Raw genomic sequence first — 18,036 nt, forward strand, 5'->3', positions numbered from 1 at the left:
CAAGGGCACAGAATGTACTCTGGGTGGGGTACTTCAATGTCAATCACCAAGAGTGGCTCGGTAGCACCACTACTGACCGAACTGACCAAGTCCTGAAGGCTGTAGCTGCCAGACTGGGCATGCGGCAGGTGGTGAGCGAACCAACACGAGGGGAAAAACCTACCTGACCTCGACCTCACCAATACACCTGTCGCAGATGCATCTGCCCATGACAGTATTGGTAGGAGTGACCACCTCACAGTCTTCATGGAGACGAAGTCCCGTCTTCACACTGAGGACACCATCCAACGTGTTGTGTGGCACTACCACCGTGCTAAATGGGATAGATTCCGAGGCATCCATGAGGCGCTGTGGGCCATCAGCAGCAGCAGATTTGTATTCCAGCACAATCTGTAACCTCACGGCCCAGCATATTCCTCACTCTACCATTACCGACAAGCCAGGGGATCAACCCTGGTTCAATGAGGAATGTAGAAGAGCATGCCAGGAGCAGCACCAGGCGTACCTAAAAATGAGGTACCAAACTGGTGAAGCTACAACACAAGACTACATGCATGCTAAACAGCAGAAGCAACGTGCTATGGACAGAGCTAAGCGATTCCACAACCAACGGATCAGATTAAAGCTCTGCAGTCCTGCCACATCCAGTCATGAATGATGGTGGACAGTTAAACAACTAACAGGAGGAGGAGGCTCTATAAACAGCCCCATCGTCAATGATAGCAGAATCCAGCACGTGAGTGCAAAAGACAAGGCTGAAGCGTTTGCAACCATCTTCAGCCAAAAGTGCTGAGTAGATGGTCCACCTCGGCCTCCTCCCGATATCCCCAACATCACAGAAGCCAGTCTTCAGCCAATTCGATTCCCTCCATGTGCTATTAAGAAACAGCTGAGTGCACTGAATACAACAAAGGCTATGGGCCCCAGCAACATCCCGGCTATAGTGCTGAAGACTTGTGCTCCAGAACTAGCCGCGCCGCTAGCCAAATTGTTCCAGTACAGCTACAACACTGACATGTAGCAGACAATGTGGAAAATTGGCCAGGTATGTCCTGTCCACAAAAAGCAGGACAAATCCAATCCGGTCAATTACCGCCCCATCAGTCTACTGTCAATCATCAGCAAAGTGATGGAAGGTGTCGTCAACAGTGCTATCAAGCGGCACTTACTCACCAATAACCTGCTCACCGATGCTCAGTTTAGGTTCCCCCAGGACCACTCGGCTCCAGACCTCCAAACCTGGTCAAAAGAGCTGAATTCCAGAGGTGAGGTGAGAGTGACTGCCCTTGACATCAAGGCAGCATTTGACCGAATGTGGCACCAAGGAGCCCGAGTCAAATTGAAGTCAGTAGGAATCGGAGAAAACTCTCCAGTGGCTGGAGTCATTCCTAGCACAAAGGAAGACTGTAGTGGCTGTTGGAGACCAATCATCTCAGCCCCAGGACATTGCTTCAAAAGTTCCTCAGGGCAGGACTTCAAAGGTAGTGATCTCAGGTTTACTACCGGTGCCACGTGCTAGTGAGTATAGGAACAGGAGAATAGACAGGATGAATGCGTGGCTGCAGGGATGGTGTAGGAGGGAGGGTTTTAGATTCCTGGGACATTGGGACCGGTTCTGGGGAAGGTGGGACCTGTACAAGCGTGAAGGGTTACACCCGAGCAGGACCGGGACCAATGTTCTCGTGGGGGTGTTTACTAGTGCTGTTGGGGAAGGTTTAAACTAGAGTGGCAGGGGGATGGGAACCTGAGCAGGGAGTCAGAAGGGAATAAAGTTGAGAGCAGCAAGAGAGGGGAAGACCCAGGGGAAATCTACAATACAAATAGTACAAACAGTTGTTCAAGAACAAGTGAAAGGGAAAAGCGTAGAGCAGCGGAAAGAATGTGTACTTTAGGGACGACAGATAAAATAAAAATTAGAAGGCATAAGGCGATTAACCCAGCATCAAAGCTGTGGCAGGGGGTTGGGAACCTGAGCAGGGAGACAGAGGAAAGCGTGTCAGGAAGGGACAGAAGGTATGGAGTAAAAGGTAAAGTGTTAAAAAAGGAAAAAGCAGGAACTAAGTATCACAAAACATATTTGAAAGTTCTTTAACTGAATGCACGTAGCATTCGTAACAAAATGGACGAGTTAACGGCACAAATAACTACGTATGGGTATGATCTTGTGGCCATTACAGAAACATGGCTGCAGGGTGACAACAACTGGGAATTAAATATGCCAGGGTATTTAACAATCAGGATGGACAGGCAGGAAGGAAGGGGAGGTGGGGTGGCTATGTTAATAAAGGAAGGAATCACTGTAATACAGAGAAATGATATTGGGACAAAGGATCAGGATAATGAAACAGTTTGGGTAGAGATAAGGAATAATAAGGGGATAAAAACACTAGTGGGCGTAGTATATAGGCCTCCTAATAATTGCAACTCTGCTGGAAGAAGTATTTATCAGGAAATAGTCGGGGCATGTAATAAGGGAACAGCTATAATTATGGGGGATTTTAACTATCATATTGACTGGACAAATCAAATTGGGCAGGGCAGCCTTGAGGAAGAATTTATTAAGTGTATTAGGGATGGATTTCTTGAGCAGTATGTAACTGATCCTACAAGGGGGCAAGCAACCTTCGACCTGGTCCTGTGTAATGAGCCAGGATTAATTAATAATGTCCTAGTTAAGGATCCCCTTGGAATGAGTGACCATAACATGGTTACATTCCATATCCAATTAGAGGGTGAGAAGGTTGGTTCTCAAACAAGTGTACTGAGCTTGAATAAAGGAGACTATGATGGTATGAGAGCGGAATTGATTAATGTGGACTGGGAAAATAGATTAAAGGGTACGACGGTACATGAGCAGTGGTGTTCATTTAAGGAGTTATTTTGCAACTTTCAAAAAAAATACATTCCACTGAGGAAAAAAGGGTGTAAAAGAAATGACAGCCATCCGTGGCTAAGTAAAGAAATTGAGGATAGTATCCGACTAAAAACAAGGACATATAAGGTAGCCAAACATAGTGGGAGGATAGAAGATTGGGAAGTCTTCAAAAGACAGCAAAAAGTAACTAAAGGTTTGATTAAGAAAGGGAAGATAGATTATGAAAATAAATTAGCAAAAAATATAAAAACAGATCGCAAGAGTTTCTATAGTTATATAAAAAAAAAAGGGTGGCAAAGGCAAGCGTAGGTCCCTTAGAGGATGAGACCGGGAAATTAATGGTGGGAAACATGGAGATGGCAAAAATGCTGAACAAATATTTTGTTTCAGTCTTTACGGTAGAGGACACTAAGAATATCCCAACACTGGACAAACAGGGGGCTCTAGGGAGGGAGGAGCTTAATATGATTAAAATCACTAAGGAATTGGTACTCAGTAAATTAATGGGACTCGAGGCGGATAAATCCCCTGGACCTGATGGCTTACATCCCAGGGTCTTGAGGGAAGTGGCAGTAGGGATTGTGGATGCTTTGGCAATAATTTTCCAAAATTCTCTGGACTCGGCAAAGGTCCCGGCAGATTGGAAAACTGCTAATGTAACACCCTTATTTAAAAAGGGTAATAGGCAGAAGGCTGGAAATTATCGACCAGTTAGCCTAACATCTGTGGTGGGTAAAATTTTGGAGTCTATTATTAAGGACAGTAGCGGAACATTTGGATAAACATAATTTAATTGGACAAAGTCAGCATGGCTTTACGAAGGGGAAGTCATGTCTGACAAATTTGCTTGAGTTCTTTGAGGACATAACGTACAGGGTGGATAAAGGGGAACCAGTGGACGTAGTGTATTTAGACTTTCAGAAGGCATTTGACAAGGTGCCACATAAAATATTATTGCTCAAGATAAAGAATCACTGGATTGGGGATAATATTCTGGCATGGGTGGAGGATTGGTTATCTAACAGGAAGCAGAGAGTTGGGATAAATGGTTCATTCTTGGACTGGCAACCAGTAGCCAGTGGTGTTCCGCAGGGGTCGGTGCTGGGTCCCCAACTCTTTACAATCTATATTAACGATTTGGAGGAGGGGACTGAGTGTAACATATCAAAGTTTGCAGATGATACAAAGATGGGAGGGAAAGTAGAGAGTGAGGAGGACATAAAAAACCTACAAGGGGATGTAGACAGGCTGGGTGAGTGGGCGGAGATTTGGCAGATGCAATACAATATTGGAAAATGTGAGGTTATGCACTTTGGCAGGAAAAATCAGAGAGCGAGTTATTATCTTAATGGTGAGAAACTGGAAAGTGCTGCAGTACAAAGGGATCTGGGGGTCCTAGTGCAAGAAAATCAAAAAGTTAGTATGAAGGTGCAGCAGGTGATCAAGAAGGCCAACGGAATGTTGGCTTTTATTGCTAGGGGGATAGAATATAAAAACAGGGAGGTATTGCTGCAGTTATATAAGGTATTGGTGAGACCGCACCTGGAATACTGCATAGAGTTTTGGTGTCCATACTTAAGAAAAGACATACTTGCTCTCGAGGCAGTACAAAGAAGGTTCACTCGGTTAATCCCGGGGATGAGGGGGCGGATGTATGAGGAGAGGTTGAGTAGATTGGGACTCTACTCATTGGAGTTCAGAAGAATGAGAGGCGATCTTATTGAAACATATAAGATTGTGAAGGGGCTTGATCGGGTGGATGCGGTAAGGATGTTCCCAAGGATGGGTGAAACTAGAACTAGGGGGCATAATCTTAGAATAAGGGGCTGCTCTTTCAAATCTGAGATGAGGAGAAACTTCTTCACTCAGAGGGTAGTAGGTCTGTGGAATTTGCTGCCCCAGGAAGCTGTGGAAGCTACATCATTAAATAAATTTAAAACAGAAATAGAGAGTTTCCTAGAAGTAAAGGGAATTAGGGGTTACGGGGAGCGGGCAGGAAATTGGACATGAATTTAGATTTGAGGTTAGGATCAGATCAGCCATGATCTTATTGAATGGCGGAGCAGGCTCGAGGGGCCGATTGACCTACTCCTGCTCCTATTTCTTATGTTCTTATGTTCAGTGTCCTAGGCTCAACCATCTTCAGCTGCTTCATCAATGACCTTCCCTCCATCAGAAGGTCAGTAATGGGGATGTGCAATCATCAGCGAACAATGTTCAGTTCCATTTGCAACCCCTCAGATAACAAAGCAGTCCGTGTCCGTGCCCGTGGCCTCGTGCAGTACAACCTGGACAACACGCAGGCTTGGGCTGATAAGTGGAAAGTTATATTCGTGCCAGGCAATGACCATCTCCAACAAGAGAGAATCTAATCACTTCCCCTTTACATTCAACGGCATTACCATCGCCGAATTCCCCACCGTCAACACCCTGGGTGTCAGCATTGACCAGAAATTTAACTGGACCAGCCACGTAAATACTGTGGCTACAAGAGAAGGTCAGAGGCTAGGTATTCTGTGGCAAGTGACTCACCTCCTGACTCCCCAAAGCCTTTCCACCATCTACAAGGCACAAGTCAGGAGTGTGATGGAACACTCTCCACTTGCCTGGATGAGTGCAGCTCCAACAACATTCAAGAAGCTCGATGCCATCCAGAACAAAGCAACCCACTTGATTGGCATCCTATCCACCACCCTAAACATTCACTCTCTCCACCACCGGCACATAGTGGCTGCAGTGTGTACCATCCACAAGATGCACTGCAGCAACTCGCCAAGGCTTCTTCGACGTCACCTCCCAAACCCACGACCTCTACCACTTAGAAGGATAAGGGCAGCAGGCACATGGGAACACCACCACCACCTGCACGTTCCCATCCAAGTGACACATTGTCCCGACTTGGAAATATATCGCCGTTCCTTCGTCGTCGCTGGATCAAAATCCTTGAACTCCCTACCTAACAGCACTGTGGGAGAACCGTCACCACACGGACTGCAGCGGTTCAAGAAGGCGGCTCACCACCACCTTCTCGAGGGCAATTAGATATAGGCAATAAATGCTGGCCTTGCCAGCAACGCCCACATCCCATGAACTAATTTTTTTTTAAAAACTGAGAAGGAACTGTAAAATTGCAAGTACTTTCATAGACTTAATAAGTGACTAATTTGTTTCTTAAGACATGCAAAGCCTAAGACAGACATGATTAGTAAACTGGAAGTGGTTTTGTGGTCATTATATTGTTAAATTGATATTATAACTGAAGTCAAAAATAACAATACAAGCTTGCAGAAATTTGGCTGAGCAAGTTTTGGATTATGTGGAATATGTTGACCACTGGAAAATGACAAGAAAATTGATTTTTTTTAAAAGACTGAAATTGAAGGAAGGAGTTATATGAAGTGATTAGGTTTGTTTGGTTTAAAGGAAGGGAGACCATTGTCCCTACTTTTGGATTGTTAGTAACTTTACTGTCAAATTATCACTGGTAAATACCAATTTCTGAAGTATTGTTTGTTTTGGAGGTTTTAAAACATCACATTTTCTGATGCAGATTTAATAGCTGAAAATGCTTGCAACTGGTGAACTGAAAATCCAAATCAATTCAATGGAATGAATCCATTTAACGTGAAAGTCTGGTACTTTCTACTACTAATAAAAGCTTTATGACCCTTGCATTACCAGTCCCAAAGGGACTAAATTTTAATACTGCTGTAGGGCTGACAGCTTGCTGGAAGGAAGAAAAATGTATTTGATCCTATCAGCAGCTCCTATTGTATTATTGTGATATGTTGCAGAGGAGGAAGGGAGCCAGGACAAAGACTGCTCTTTTGAAATACATGGGAAATTGATATATATTTGGACACTACATCCTTTCCAGAGCCAGTGTATTTAGATGTTGATGCTCAATAAGGAGGTCATTTTGTAATTGCCAAAGGTCTTAATATTTGGAGGAGTCCTCTGACTTCATTGTTCTTTCCATGCTGTAAAAGTCACATCAGTTGTTTTAGTCATAAGTTTGTTTTGGGCATCAGGAAGTGTTTTTTTTGGTTTTGGGCAGCACATTTGTCTGTATTCAGGAGGAGCACTGTCCTAAAAGTTAACATTTATTTACTTCTCCAAGACTGTGAAGAAACCTTTGGCCATACAGTGAAATTTCACTTATAGACTTTTCAGTGTTTGTTCCGGTTGACTACATATAGTTGTCAAGGGGAATTCAGACCATTGTCATATACTAAGGTTTTTCTGCCAAGGTATGACCAGACACACACTTTCTTTTGATCACATTTGGATTTGAAAGTTGTAAATGTCGCTCCCATTATTTGAGAAAGGAGGGAGGAGGAAACCAGGTAACGACAGACCTGTTGGTTTAGCATCAATTGTGGGGAAGTTATAAAATCTATCCTCACAAACAGTGACTGAGCATTTGGACATGTGTGAGCTGGTCAAAGAGAGTCAGCATGGATTTGTGAAGAGTAGGTCATGTCTGACTAATCTAGTTGCATTTTTCGAGGAGGTTCTAGAATGTTGGATAGGGGAGTATTGTCGATACGAATTTCCAGAAGGCATTTGATAAGGTTCCACACAAGATTATTAGCAAAAATGAGAGTGCACTGAATTGGAGGTAACCTTGTGATCTGGATTGGTAATTGGTGGGAGGTAGGAGACAGAGAGTAGGGATGAAGGGTTCATTCTCTGGTGGGTTGTGACAACTGGTGTTCCCCAGGGACCTGTGTCGGGATCTTAGTTTTTCACTATTTATATTAATGACTTGGATGAAGGAATAGAGTTGTATGTCCAAGTTTACAGATGACACTAAGTTAAGAGGCACAGTAGGTTGTGTAGATGGGAGCAGGGAGTTGCAAAGGGACATAGACAGACCAGATACAAAACTGGCTTAGTGGCAGAAGGCAGAGGGTGATGGTCGAAGGTTGTTTTTGTGACTGGAAGCCTGTGGCCAGTGGGGTACCACAGGGATCGGTGCTGGGTCCCTTGCTGTTTGTGGTCTACATTAATGACTTGGATATGAATGTAAAAGGTATGATCAGTAAGTTCGCTGATGATACAAAGATTGGTAGGGTGGTAAATAGTGAGGAGGATAGCCTCAGTCTGCAGGACGATATAGATGGGTTGGTCAGATGGGCGGAACAGTGGCAAATGGAATTTAACCTGGAAAAGTGCGAGGTGATGCACTTTGGAGGGACTAACAAGGCAAGGGAATACACAATGAATGGGAGGACCCTAGGCAAGACAGAGGGTCAGAGGGATCTTGGTGTGCAAGTTCACAGATCCCTGAAGGCGGCGGAACAGGTAGATAAGGTGGTAAAGAAGGCATATGGGATACTTGCCTTTATTAGCCGAGGCATAGAATATAAGAGCAAGGAGGTTATGATGGAGCTGTATAAAACACTGGTTAGGCCACAGCTGGAGTACTGTGTGCAGTTCTGGTCGCCACACTACAGGAAGGATGTGATCGCTTTGGAGAGGGTGCAGAGGAGATTCACCAGGATGTTACCAGGGCTGGAGCGCTTCAGCTATGAAGAGAGACTGGGAAGATTGGGTTTGTTTTCCTTGGAGCAGAGGAGGCTGAGGGGGGACATGATTGAGGTGTACAAAATTATGAGGGGCACAGATAGGATCGATACTAAGGAGATTTTTCCCTTCGTTGAGGGTTCAATAACAAGGGGACATAGATTCAAGGTAAAAGGCGGGAGGTTTAGAGGGGATTTGAGAAGGAACTTTTTCACCCAGAGGGTGGTTGGAGTCTGGAACTCACTGCCTGAAAGGGTTGTGGAAGCAGGAACCCTCACAACATTCAAGAAGCATTTGGATGAGCACTTGAAATGCCATAGCATACAAGGCTACGGACCAAATGCTGGAATATGGGATTAGAGTAGACAGGGCTGATGGCCGGCGCGGACACGATGGGCCGAAGGGCCTCTATCCGTGCTGTATGACTCTATGACTCTATGACTCTCTATGACTCTATGACTCTATGAAGTGAGTGGGCAAAACTATGGCAGATGTAATTCAATGTGGGGAAGTGTGAGGTCATCTATTTTGGATCTGAGAAAGACAATTCAGAGTATTTTCTTAATGGTGAGAGACTAGGAGCTGTGGAGGAGCAAAGGTGTTTAGGTGCCAGACTGTTGTAAAAACCCAACTAGTTCACAAACAAGGGAAGGCAACCCGCTATCTTTACCTGGTTTGACCTAAACGTGACTCCAGTTCCACACCAATTTGGTTGCCCTCTGAAGTGGCCTAGTAAGCCACTCAGTTGTATCGACCTTGGGCAACCAGGGATGGGTAATAAATACTGGCCTTGCCAGTGATGCCCACATCCGGAGATTGAATTTAAAAAAAAAAATAGCAAAACTATTTCCTCTGGCTGGAGAATCCAGAAGAAGAGAGCATAATCTTAAAATTAATACTAGGTCATTTAAAGTCAAATCACAAAGCACCTTTTCATGCAAAGGATATTGCAAATCTGGAATTTGCTTGCCCAAAAGGCTGTGGATGCTGGGTCAATTAAAATTTTCAAGACTGAGATCAATAGATTTTTGCTAGTTAAGGGTGTCAAGATATGGAACAAAGGCGGGTAAATGGAGTTGAAGTGGAGATCAGTCATGATCTAATTGAATGGCGGAACAGACTTGAGGGGCTGAATGGCTTACTCCTATTACTGTATTCCTAAGCCATTGGCATTGCTGCATAGTTGTAGAAAGAACCTGGTTTCTGACTTGTCCGGGTGACAGTTAGTAGATTTGAAAATGGAGCATTAAAGATTTAATGCTAATTGTGTGTAGTTACTCAGGTGCCTTTTAAACCTGATGGTCCAAAAATAGGACCCCAATATATCTGCCGTTGTTCGTTAACTCTTCCATTGACAAATTCTTATCACTTTGATAATGAGATAAACCTCAACTATTGGAATATGAATATGACTCTTCTGACGAAGAACCTGATGTAACCTTTTCTTCTGGAATAGTTGTTTCATATTTGAAATAATGTACAGGAGGATCTTGCTCCTAGGAGCTATTCTTTTGTTGTTAAGCTTGTTTATTGAATTTTAACTTCCTTTTTATGAGCTCCTTCTGATTGTTGATCTCTGCTGCCCACTGTTTGAGGGTGAAACCGGATGCTTAACCTCACATACTGGAGCATCTAAAAGCTGGAGTGTAGCTACGGCTTGAAGATAAGCAACCATTCAATGTCTCCATTTGCTGTTGCATATTTTTCTAGTAAAACTTTTGATAAGAGCAGAGTTTTGTGACTTTTAGCAAACTGATCTTAACCTAGCTGAGGGATGGGAATTAACAAACAAATAGAAATGATTATTTATACTATCAGGAAGGAAAATCTTTTGTCAGTTGTCCATCTAGAGATCTAATTGCTGAACATGTGATGTGGAAGGCAGAAATTAAAAGTGAATAAAGACTATGTACATTAAATTTAAAATTACAATTAACAATGTAATGAAAAGCAAATTATATCCCTCGGTAATTTATGCTGTCCAGCATCCTTTGTTTTAAAAGAAATAAAGATGGCCACATGAGGGCAGCATATATGTAAGTTACATGGTTGTGAGCAAAAATCCCTTCAACTGATTGATGCTTTCTAATCTTCAGTTTGCTTAATTTACCCATTTATTTTTAGAAGATAACCTTGTTTGAAGAATGAGAATTACTCCATTTAAAGGAAACCAGCTTTTTTCTGGTTGGAATGTATTTATTCAAAAGTCTGAAGCACCATACTGTAATGTAGCATGAAATATATCATTTATTTATGAATAAGTGCCTCAAATTACTTTGACCACCTTGTTATGAATCCCGTGTCTTGTGTATAGAAGCCATACAGTATATGTTAAATGCAGGAGTTTCCATCATGCTGATTTTTTTTATTGTAACTCTTTTTCTTAGCTGTTTACATTGAACCTATTAAAATAAATGATTTTGTTCTCATTGAGGTTTATTTTAAATTAACTGCTCAAGTAATAAGAGTTGAATACTTGCAAACTTACGCATTTTAAGTCAGATTTCCAATATTGTGGTAATCAGGCACTGTTGATGTTGCTATGTAATCTTAAAGCATCTGTTTTGGTAGTGATCAAAGTTGTGTTGGGAGTCAGACAAGCTCACTTATGTCAGGTGTTCTGTTTCCATGCTGGAGTACCCAGATGCTTAATATCCCATTTCAGCAGCTGGATCATAGACACACGTTCACAAAATAAATACAGATTAAGAAGGCCATTCAGAAAGACCCTACAGACCCTCCTCCCATTGAGACATCCAGTTGTTTCTTAAATAATTCCAGGGTGTTGCCTCCACTGCTGCACCCAGACGTCCTTCACAAAACATGACCAACATGTGGGATGAAGAACTTCCTGCTAGTAGTCCTAAATTTGACTTTCACTAATTTAAATTTGTGTCTTTTTCTCCTATTCTCACAATTTAGCTTGAAGTAATTTTCTAGATTTATCTTTTCTATACTGTTTACTATCTTAGCCCAAGTTTCTCCAGTCCTTTCTATAACTCAAACCTCTAACACTAGGGATTAGCCTTGCGGCTGTTCTCTGAATTGCTTACAACACTTGACTGTCTCTCCTGTGACCCAGTGACCAGAACTGGGCTTGTGTGGAGTATAAATGCCGGCATAGACAGTTGGGCCGAATGGCTTGTTTCTGTGCTGTAGATTCTATGTAACCGGACGTAGTACTTGTGATGTGGTCTGGCCAGGACGCAGTACAATTTTAGCACGACATAGGTCAGCACTCTGTTTACTTTGTTGATTGCTGCTCTGCAGTGGTTGGACATGTTAAATGTTGAGTTTACCAAAACTCCTAGGTCCGTTTCAACTACTTCCGTAGCAATCTTAACATTCATGAAGCACCTATATCAGGTTACCTGCATTAAATTCCCTCTGCCATTGTTCTGCCCACTTAACACATTTTGTCCAACTTATTTTGTGTTTTCTGAGCTGCCTTTTCAGAATCAACTACTTCTCATTTTGCTTTTATCTAAAAATGTGATCAGTTTGCATTGAGTTTCTGATTCTAAGTCGTTGATGTAAACTAGAAATAGCAGTGGTCCTAATACTGATCACTGGGCACCCCACTCAACACTTTTTTTCCTTTCCTTCCTCCCACCTACACACACAACTCCTTCAACTAATACCTCTCTCATAATTTAAAAAAATTCTATTAAAACTCCTCTTCGCCTTCTCTGCTCCAGAGGAAATAGTCTCCAGCATCTTACGTGTCTCTTCATAACAGTAGTTTTCCATCCCTAGCATCATAGGAACGTAGGAACAGGAGTAGGCCATTCAGCCCCTCGAGCCTGTTCCGCCATTCAATGAGATCATGGCTGATCTGTGACCTAACTCCATATACCCGCCTTAGTCCCATATCCCTTAATACCTTGGTTAACAAAAATCTATCAATCTCAGATTTAAAATTTACAATTGAGCTAGCATCAACTGCCATTTGCGGAAGAGAGTTCCAAACTTCTACCATCCTTTTGCGTATAGAAGTGTTTCCTAACTTCATTCCTGAATTACTTAAAATTAGAGCCAGGACTATGTCCCTTACTCCTAGACTCCCCAACTAGTGGAAATAGTTTCTCTCTATCTACCCTATTAGTTCCCCTTAATATCTTGAAAACTTTGATCAAATCACCCCTTAATCTTCTAAATTCCAGGGACTACAACCCTAGTTTGTGCAGTCTCTCCTCGTAAATTAACCCTTGGAATCCAGGTATCATTCTAGTAAATCAACGCTGCACTCCCTCCAAGGCCATTATATCCTTCCTAAGGTGCAGTGCCCAGAACTGAACTCAGTACTCCAGGTGTGGTCTAACCAGGGCTTTGTATAGAAATATTCAGGCATGGTGAATCTACGTTGTATTTTCTCTCTGGCTTTAATGTCCCTTCTATAATGGCATGCTCAAAACTGCACGGTCATCTTAACTGTGGCCCAACCAATGTTTTGTATAAATTCATCATTACGTCTTTGCTCTTCAACTCTATGCTCCTAACAAAAAAACAAAATTCTATTTTTATGACTTTATTTACCTGTACTTGTGCTTTCAGGGAATTACATATTTGAACCCCAAAGTCTTGATGTTCGCCCACACCCTTTAGTGTCTTTCCATAGGTGTATACTCCGATTCCTTGCTCTTTCTCCCAAAATGTTACTTCATGCTTAACCACCTTTAATTGCATCTGCAACCTGTCTGCCCATTCCACAAACCAGTCTACATCTTCCTGAAGTATTTTACAGTCCACTTTGCTGTTTGCCAAACTTCCAACCCTTTTCCAGGCCGAGCAACACTCATTTACCCTAACTCTTTGTTTCCTCTTGTACCACATGCCTGAATATTTCTAACAAACCTTTTTTGAGACACCATAGCCAATAGCTTCAGAAAATGTCAGCCTTGGCTCAGCGATAACATTCCTGCCTCTGAGTCAGAAGGTTGTGGATTCAAGCCTCATTCCAGACTGAAGCATGTAATCTAGACTGGCACTTCAGTACAGCAGGAGAACTGCACTGTTGAAGGTGCCGTTTTTTGGATGAGATATTAAACCGAGGCCTGTTGGCCTGTTTAGATAGATGTGAGCGATCCCAGGGCGTTCTTCAAAGAAGAGCAGGAGAATTCTCCTTCTGGCCAACACTTATCCCTCGGCCAACACCACCAAAACAGATCATCTTGACATTGATCTTATTTGATGTTTGTAGGTCGTTGCTGTGCGCAAATCGGCTGCTGTATTTGCCTACAAAACAACAGTGACCACACTTCAAAAGTAGTACATGGCTGGAAAGTGCTTTGGGATGTCCTGAAGACATGATACAAATGTAAATTATGCTCTCTGCCTCCCCGTTTTTTCCTTCCTCCTTTTCTATGACTTTACATCTGTTGCATTCCATTTATCTTATTGCTGTTTTCTTCAAAAATCTTGATTTAACTTTGTCAAACATGACTTGCCTTTAACAAATTCATGATAAATGCTCAATATCGTGAATTATAGATTCTAGGAGTTTGCCCATAACTGACATTAGAAAACACAGCACCAACAAGTTCACAAACTACAACTACAGCTCTTGTGAATGAGAGGTTAGGTTTTAGAAATTTTAGACAAACTTAAAAATTAAAAGTCTGGACTCTTGAAGGAAGGAAAGATGAAAATCTAACAGCTAAGCGCAGACTGTCATTGTTGGGTTTTCTAACACTCGTTGAGGAAAATTCTTTGAAAATGCAGCAATTGAGGTAGTGGAGGGGAGAGCTAGATTATCATCTTTATGTGGCAGAATTGTCCAGATATGAACTTCTTGGCTGATGCTACTAATGGATTGCTTTGTCCAGCTGTTTTAATAGGTCTTATTTTGCCATAGTGGAGCTTTTCCTGATGATTGTTTCACACTGCAGTTTAAAGAATATCACATTCCATAATCTTAAGCTGCTTGATTTTTATTTGGCAAAAATTGCACTAGCACTTTAAATGTTTGTACATATAAAAACTTTATTTTACCACATCTTGTATTGCAATTTTTGTGGCTGCTGTTGGCACCCACTTGTACATCTCTGCTTTACAGTTGTGAATTTTGAAAAATGTCTATGTGCAAAATGTGAAGCAAATATTATCATTGTCATAAGTGTTGTAATAAATATTGTAACAACCATTTACTCTATCAAAAATCTAAATGCTTTAATAAAAACAAATCATTAATTTGCTTCCCCCCCCCTCTTCCTACTATAGAGATTTCCTTCCTCGTGGATCAGGCATTGTTACAAGACGACCTCTGGTCTTGCAGCTGGTTAATTCCAGCACAGGTACTGTATTATACTGAATATTTCTATTATATGTTGTGGAGCTCAAGATTATTTGCCAAAAAAAATCCTTTTGGTGGTGTATATGGACTGGATTTAAGAATAACATTTCATCTTCCTTTTTATATGCATCAAGATGAGGGATGTCAGTTCAAGATACTTTGGCTCTTTAGATTATTCTTTTAGGTCAGTCTTACCTCCCTGTGGTCTTGAGTATCTTCACTGGCCCTGATATCTAGATATGTTTCTGAAAGTGAGCCTAGGGAACAAACAGAAAACCATGCTGTAAATTGCTGTCTACCTCCACAGGTATATTCTCCCATCTTTAAAAAGCAGCAGAGCATCACAACATTAGACCTTGTTTTACACATGAACCAGTGAGTGAATTTATTCAACAAATGATTATATAACAGATACGTATAGCCTTTTACAGTAGATATTAAACCAACCAGCTCCTCAAATTAAAAATGATATAGTCACTGTAGTTAACTTTTACCTAAGAAGTATTCATTTCATGTAGTCTTTCCCACTATGTGAGCTAACTGTCCTGCCCTGTGTCTCTGAAGATTCCAACCAGCTTGTTTTAACTCAATTCTGCTTGTTGAACAGCTTCAGTTGCTCAAGTACCATCTAGCACAGTTGTGGGGACTTCCTTCTTGTGAATAACCATAAGCGACAGTTAAGAACATAAGAAATAGGAGCAGGAGTAGGCCATCTGGCCCCTCAAGCCAGCTCCACTATTCAATGAAATCATAACTGTTCTTCGACCTCAACTCCACTTTCCTACCCGATCCCCATATCCCTTGATTCCCTTAGTGTTCAAAAATCTATCGATCTCAGCCTTGAACATAGTCAACGACGCAGCAGCCACAGCCCTCTAGGGTAGAGAATTCCAAAGATTCACAACCCTCCATGTGAAGAAATTCCTCCTCATCTCATTCTGAAATGGCTGATCCCTTATCCTGAGACTATGCCCCCCTAGTTCTAGACTCTCCAGCCAGGGGAAACAATCTCTCAGCATCTACCATCAAGCTCCCTCAGAATCTTGTATGTTTCAATGCGATCACCTCTCATTCTTCTAAACTCGAGAGTATAGTTCTACACATAGCTGAGCAAATTGCACAGTACCTATGTGTATGTTCCCTTCCTGCCCCCCATGTTAGCTGGTATTGCTAACGGTCCCCTCTCCCCTTCATCACCGCACTTTTTTTAAAAAAAAGCACCCTTGACCCCTCTGTCCTTCCAAACTGGGTACGGTAGGACAGTGGTTATGTTGCTGGACCAGTAATCCAGAGGCCTGGACTAATAATCCGGAGTCATGAGTTCAAATCCTGCCACGACAGATGGGGAATTTAAATTAAATTAATTAAACAAAATCTGGAATTAAAATACTAGTATCAGTAATGGTGGCCATGAAACTACCGGCTTGTTGAAAAAACCCATCTGGTTCACGAATGTCCTTTCGGGAAGGAAACCTGCCGTCCTTACCCGGTCTAGCCTGTATGTGACTCCAGACCCACAGTAATGTGGTTGATTCTTAATTGCCCTCTGAAATGGCCTAGCAAGCCAATCAGTTGTAAAATCTCGCTTAAAAAAAGTCACAATAAGAATAAAACCGGACGGACCACCCAGCATCGGACCACTAAGCACCGGACACGACAAAGGCAAACCAAGCCCAGTCGACCCTGCAAAGTCTTCCTCATTAACATCTGGGGACTTGTGCCAAAATTGGGAGAGCTGTCCCACAGACTAGTCAAGCAACAGCCTGACATAGCCATACTCACAGAATCATACCTTTCAGCCAACGTCCCAGACTCTTCCATCACCATCCCTGGGTATGTCCTGTCCCACGGGCAGGACAGACCCACCCGAGCTGGTGGTACAGTGATATACAGTCAGGAGGGAGTGGGCCTGGGAGTCCTCAATAGTGACTGGACTCCATGAAATCTCATGGCACCAGGTCAAACATGGGCAAGGAAACCTCCTGCTGATTACCACCTACCGCCCTCCCTCAGTTGATGAATCAGTCCTCCTCCATGTTGAACACCACTTGGAGGAAGCACCGAGGGTAGCAAGGGCACAGAATGTACTCTGGGTGGGGGACTTCAATGTCCATCACCAAGAGTGGCTCGGTAACACCACTACTGACCGAGCTGGCCGAGTCCTGAAGGTCATAGCTGCCAGACTGGGCCTGCAGCAGGTAGTGAGCGAACCAACACGAGGGAAAAACCTACTTGACCTCGTCCTCACCAATCTACCTGTCGCAGATGCATCTGTCCATGACAGTATTGGTAGGAGTGACCACCGCACAGTCCTTGTGGAGACGACGTCCCGTCTTCACACTGAGGACACCATCCAACGTGTTGTGTGGCACTACCACTGTGCTAAATGGGATGGATTCAGAACAGATCTAGCAGCTCAAAACTGGACATCCATGAGGCACTGTGGGCCATCAGCAGCAGCAGAATTGTATTCCAGCACAATCTGTAACCTCATGGCCCAGCATATTGCTCACTCTACCATTACCAACAAGCCAGGGGATTAACCCTGGTTCAATGAGGAGTGTAGAAGAGCATGCCAGGAGCAGCACCAGGCGTACCTAAAAATGAGGTGCCAACCTGGTGAAGCTACAACTCAGGACTACATGCATGCTAAACAGCGGAAGCAACATGCTATAGACAGAGCTAAGCGATTCCACAACCAACGGATCAGAACAAAGCTTTGCAGTCCTGCCACATCCAGTCGTGAATGGTAGTGGACAATTAAACAACTAACGGGAGGAAGAGGGTCTGTAAACATCCCCATCCTCAACGATGGTGAGGTGAGAGTGACTGCCCTTGACATCAAGGCAGCATTTGACCAAGTGTGGCACCAAGGAGCCCTAGTAAAATTGACGTCAATAGGAATCAGGGGGAAAACTCTCCAGTGGCTGGAGTGAAGATGGTAGTGGTTGTTGGAGGCCAATCATCTCAGCCCCATGACATTGCTGCAGGAGTTCCTCAAGGCAGTGTCTTAGGCCCAACCATCTTCAGCTGCTTCATCAATGACCTTCCCTCCATCATAAGGTCAGAAATGGGGATGTTCGCTGATGATTGCACAGTGTTCAGTTCCATTCGCAACCCCTCAGATAATGAAGCAATCCGTGCCCGCATGCAGCAAGACCTGGACAACATCCAGGCTTGGGCTGATAAGTGGCAAGTAACATTTGTGCCAGACAAGTGCTAGGCAATGACCATCTCCAACAAGAGAGAGTCTAACCACCTCCCTTTGACATTCAACAGCATTACCATCATCAAATTCACCTGCCATCAACATCCTGGGGGTCACCATTGACCAGAAACT

The 18,036-nt window shown here is 43.0% G+C and overlaps 1 protein-coding gene across 3 annotated transcripts in view; it reads left to right on the forward strand.

The window, feature by feature from the left end:
* dnm3a (dynamin 3a) overlaps positions 1–18,036 on the forward strand; it is a 240,778-nt gene that overhangs the window by 36,280 nt on the left and 186,462 nt on the right. For all 3 annotated transcript variants that reach the window (XM_067990705.1, XM_067990707.1, XM_067990706.1), the window contains exon 2: positions 14,624–14,697. In XM_067990705.1, the coding sequence (XP_067846806.1) occupies positions 14,624–14,697 (74 nt within the window). The remainder of the gene's footprint in view (positions 1–14,623; positions 14,698–18,036) is intronic.

The sequence above is a fragment of the Heptranchias perlo genome, chromosome 9 (assembly GCF_035084215.1).
Source record: "Heptranchias perlo isolate sHepPer1 chromosome 9, sHepPer1.hap1, whole genome shotgun sequence".
NCBI classification, from domain to species: domain Eukaryota; kingdom Metazoa; phylum Chordata; class Chondrichthyes; order Hexanchiformes; family Hexanchidae; genus Heptranchias; species Heptranchias perlo.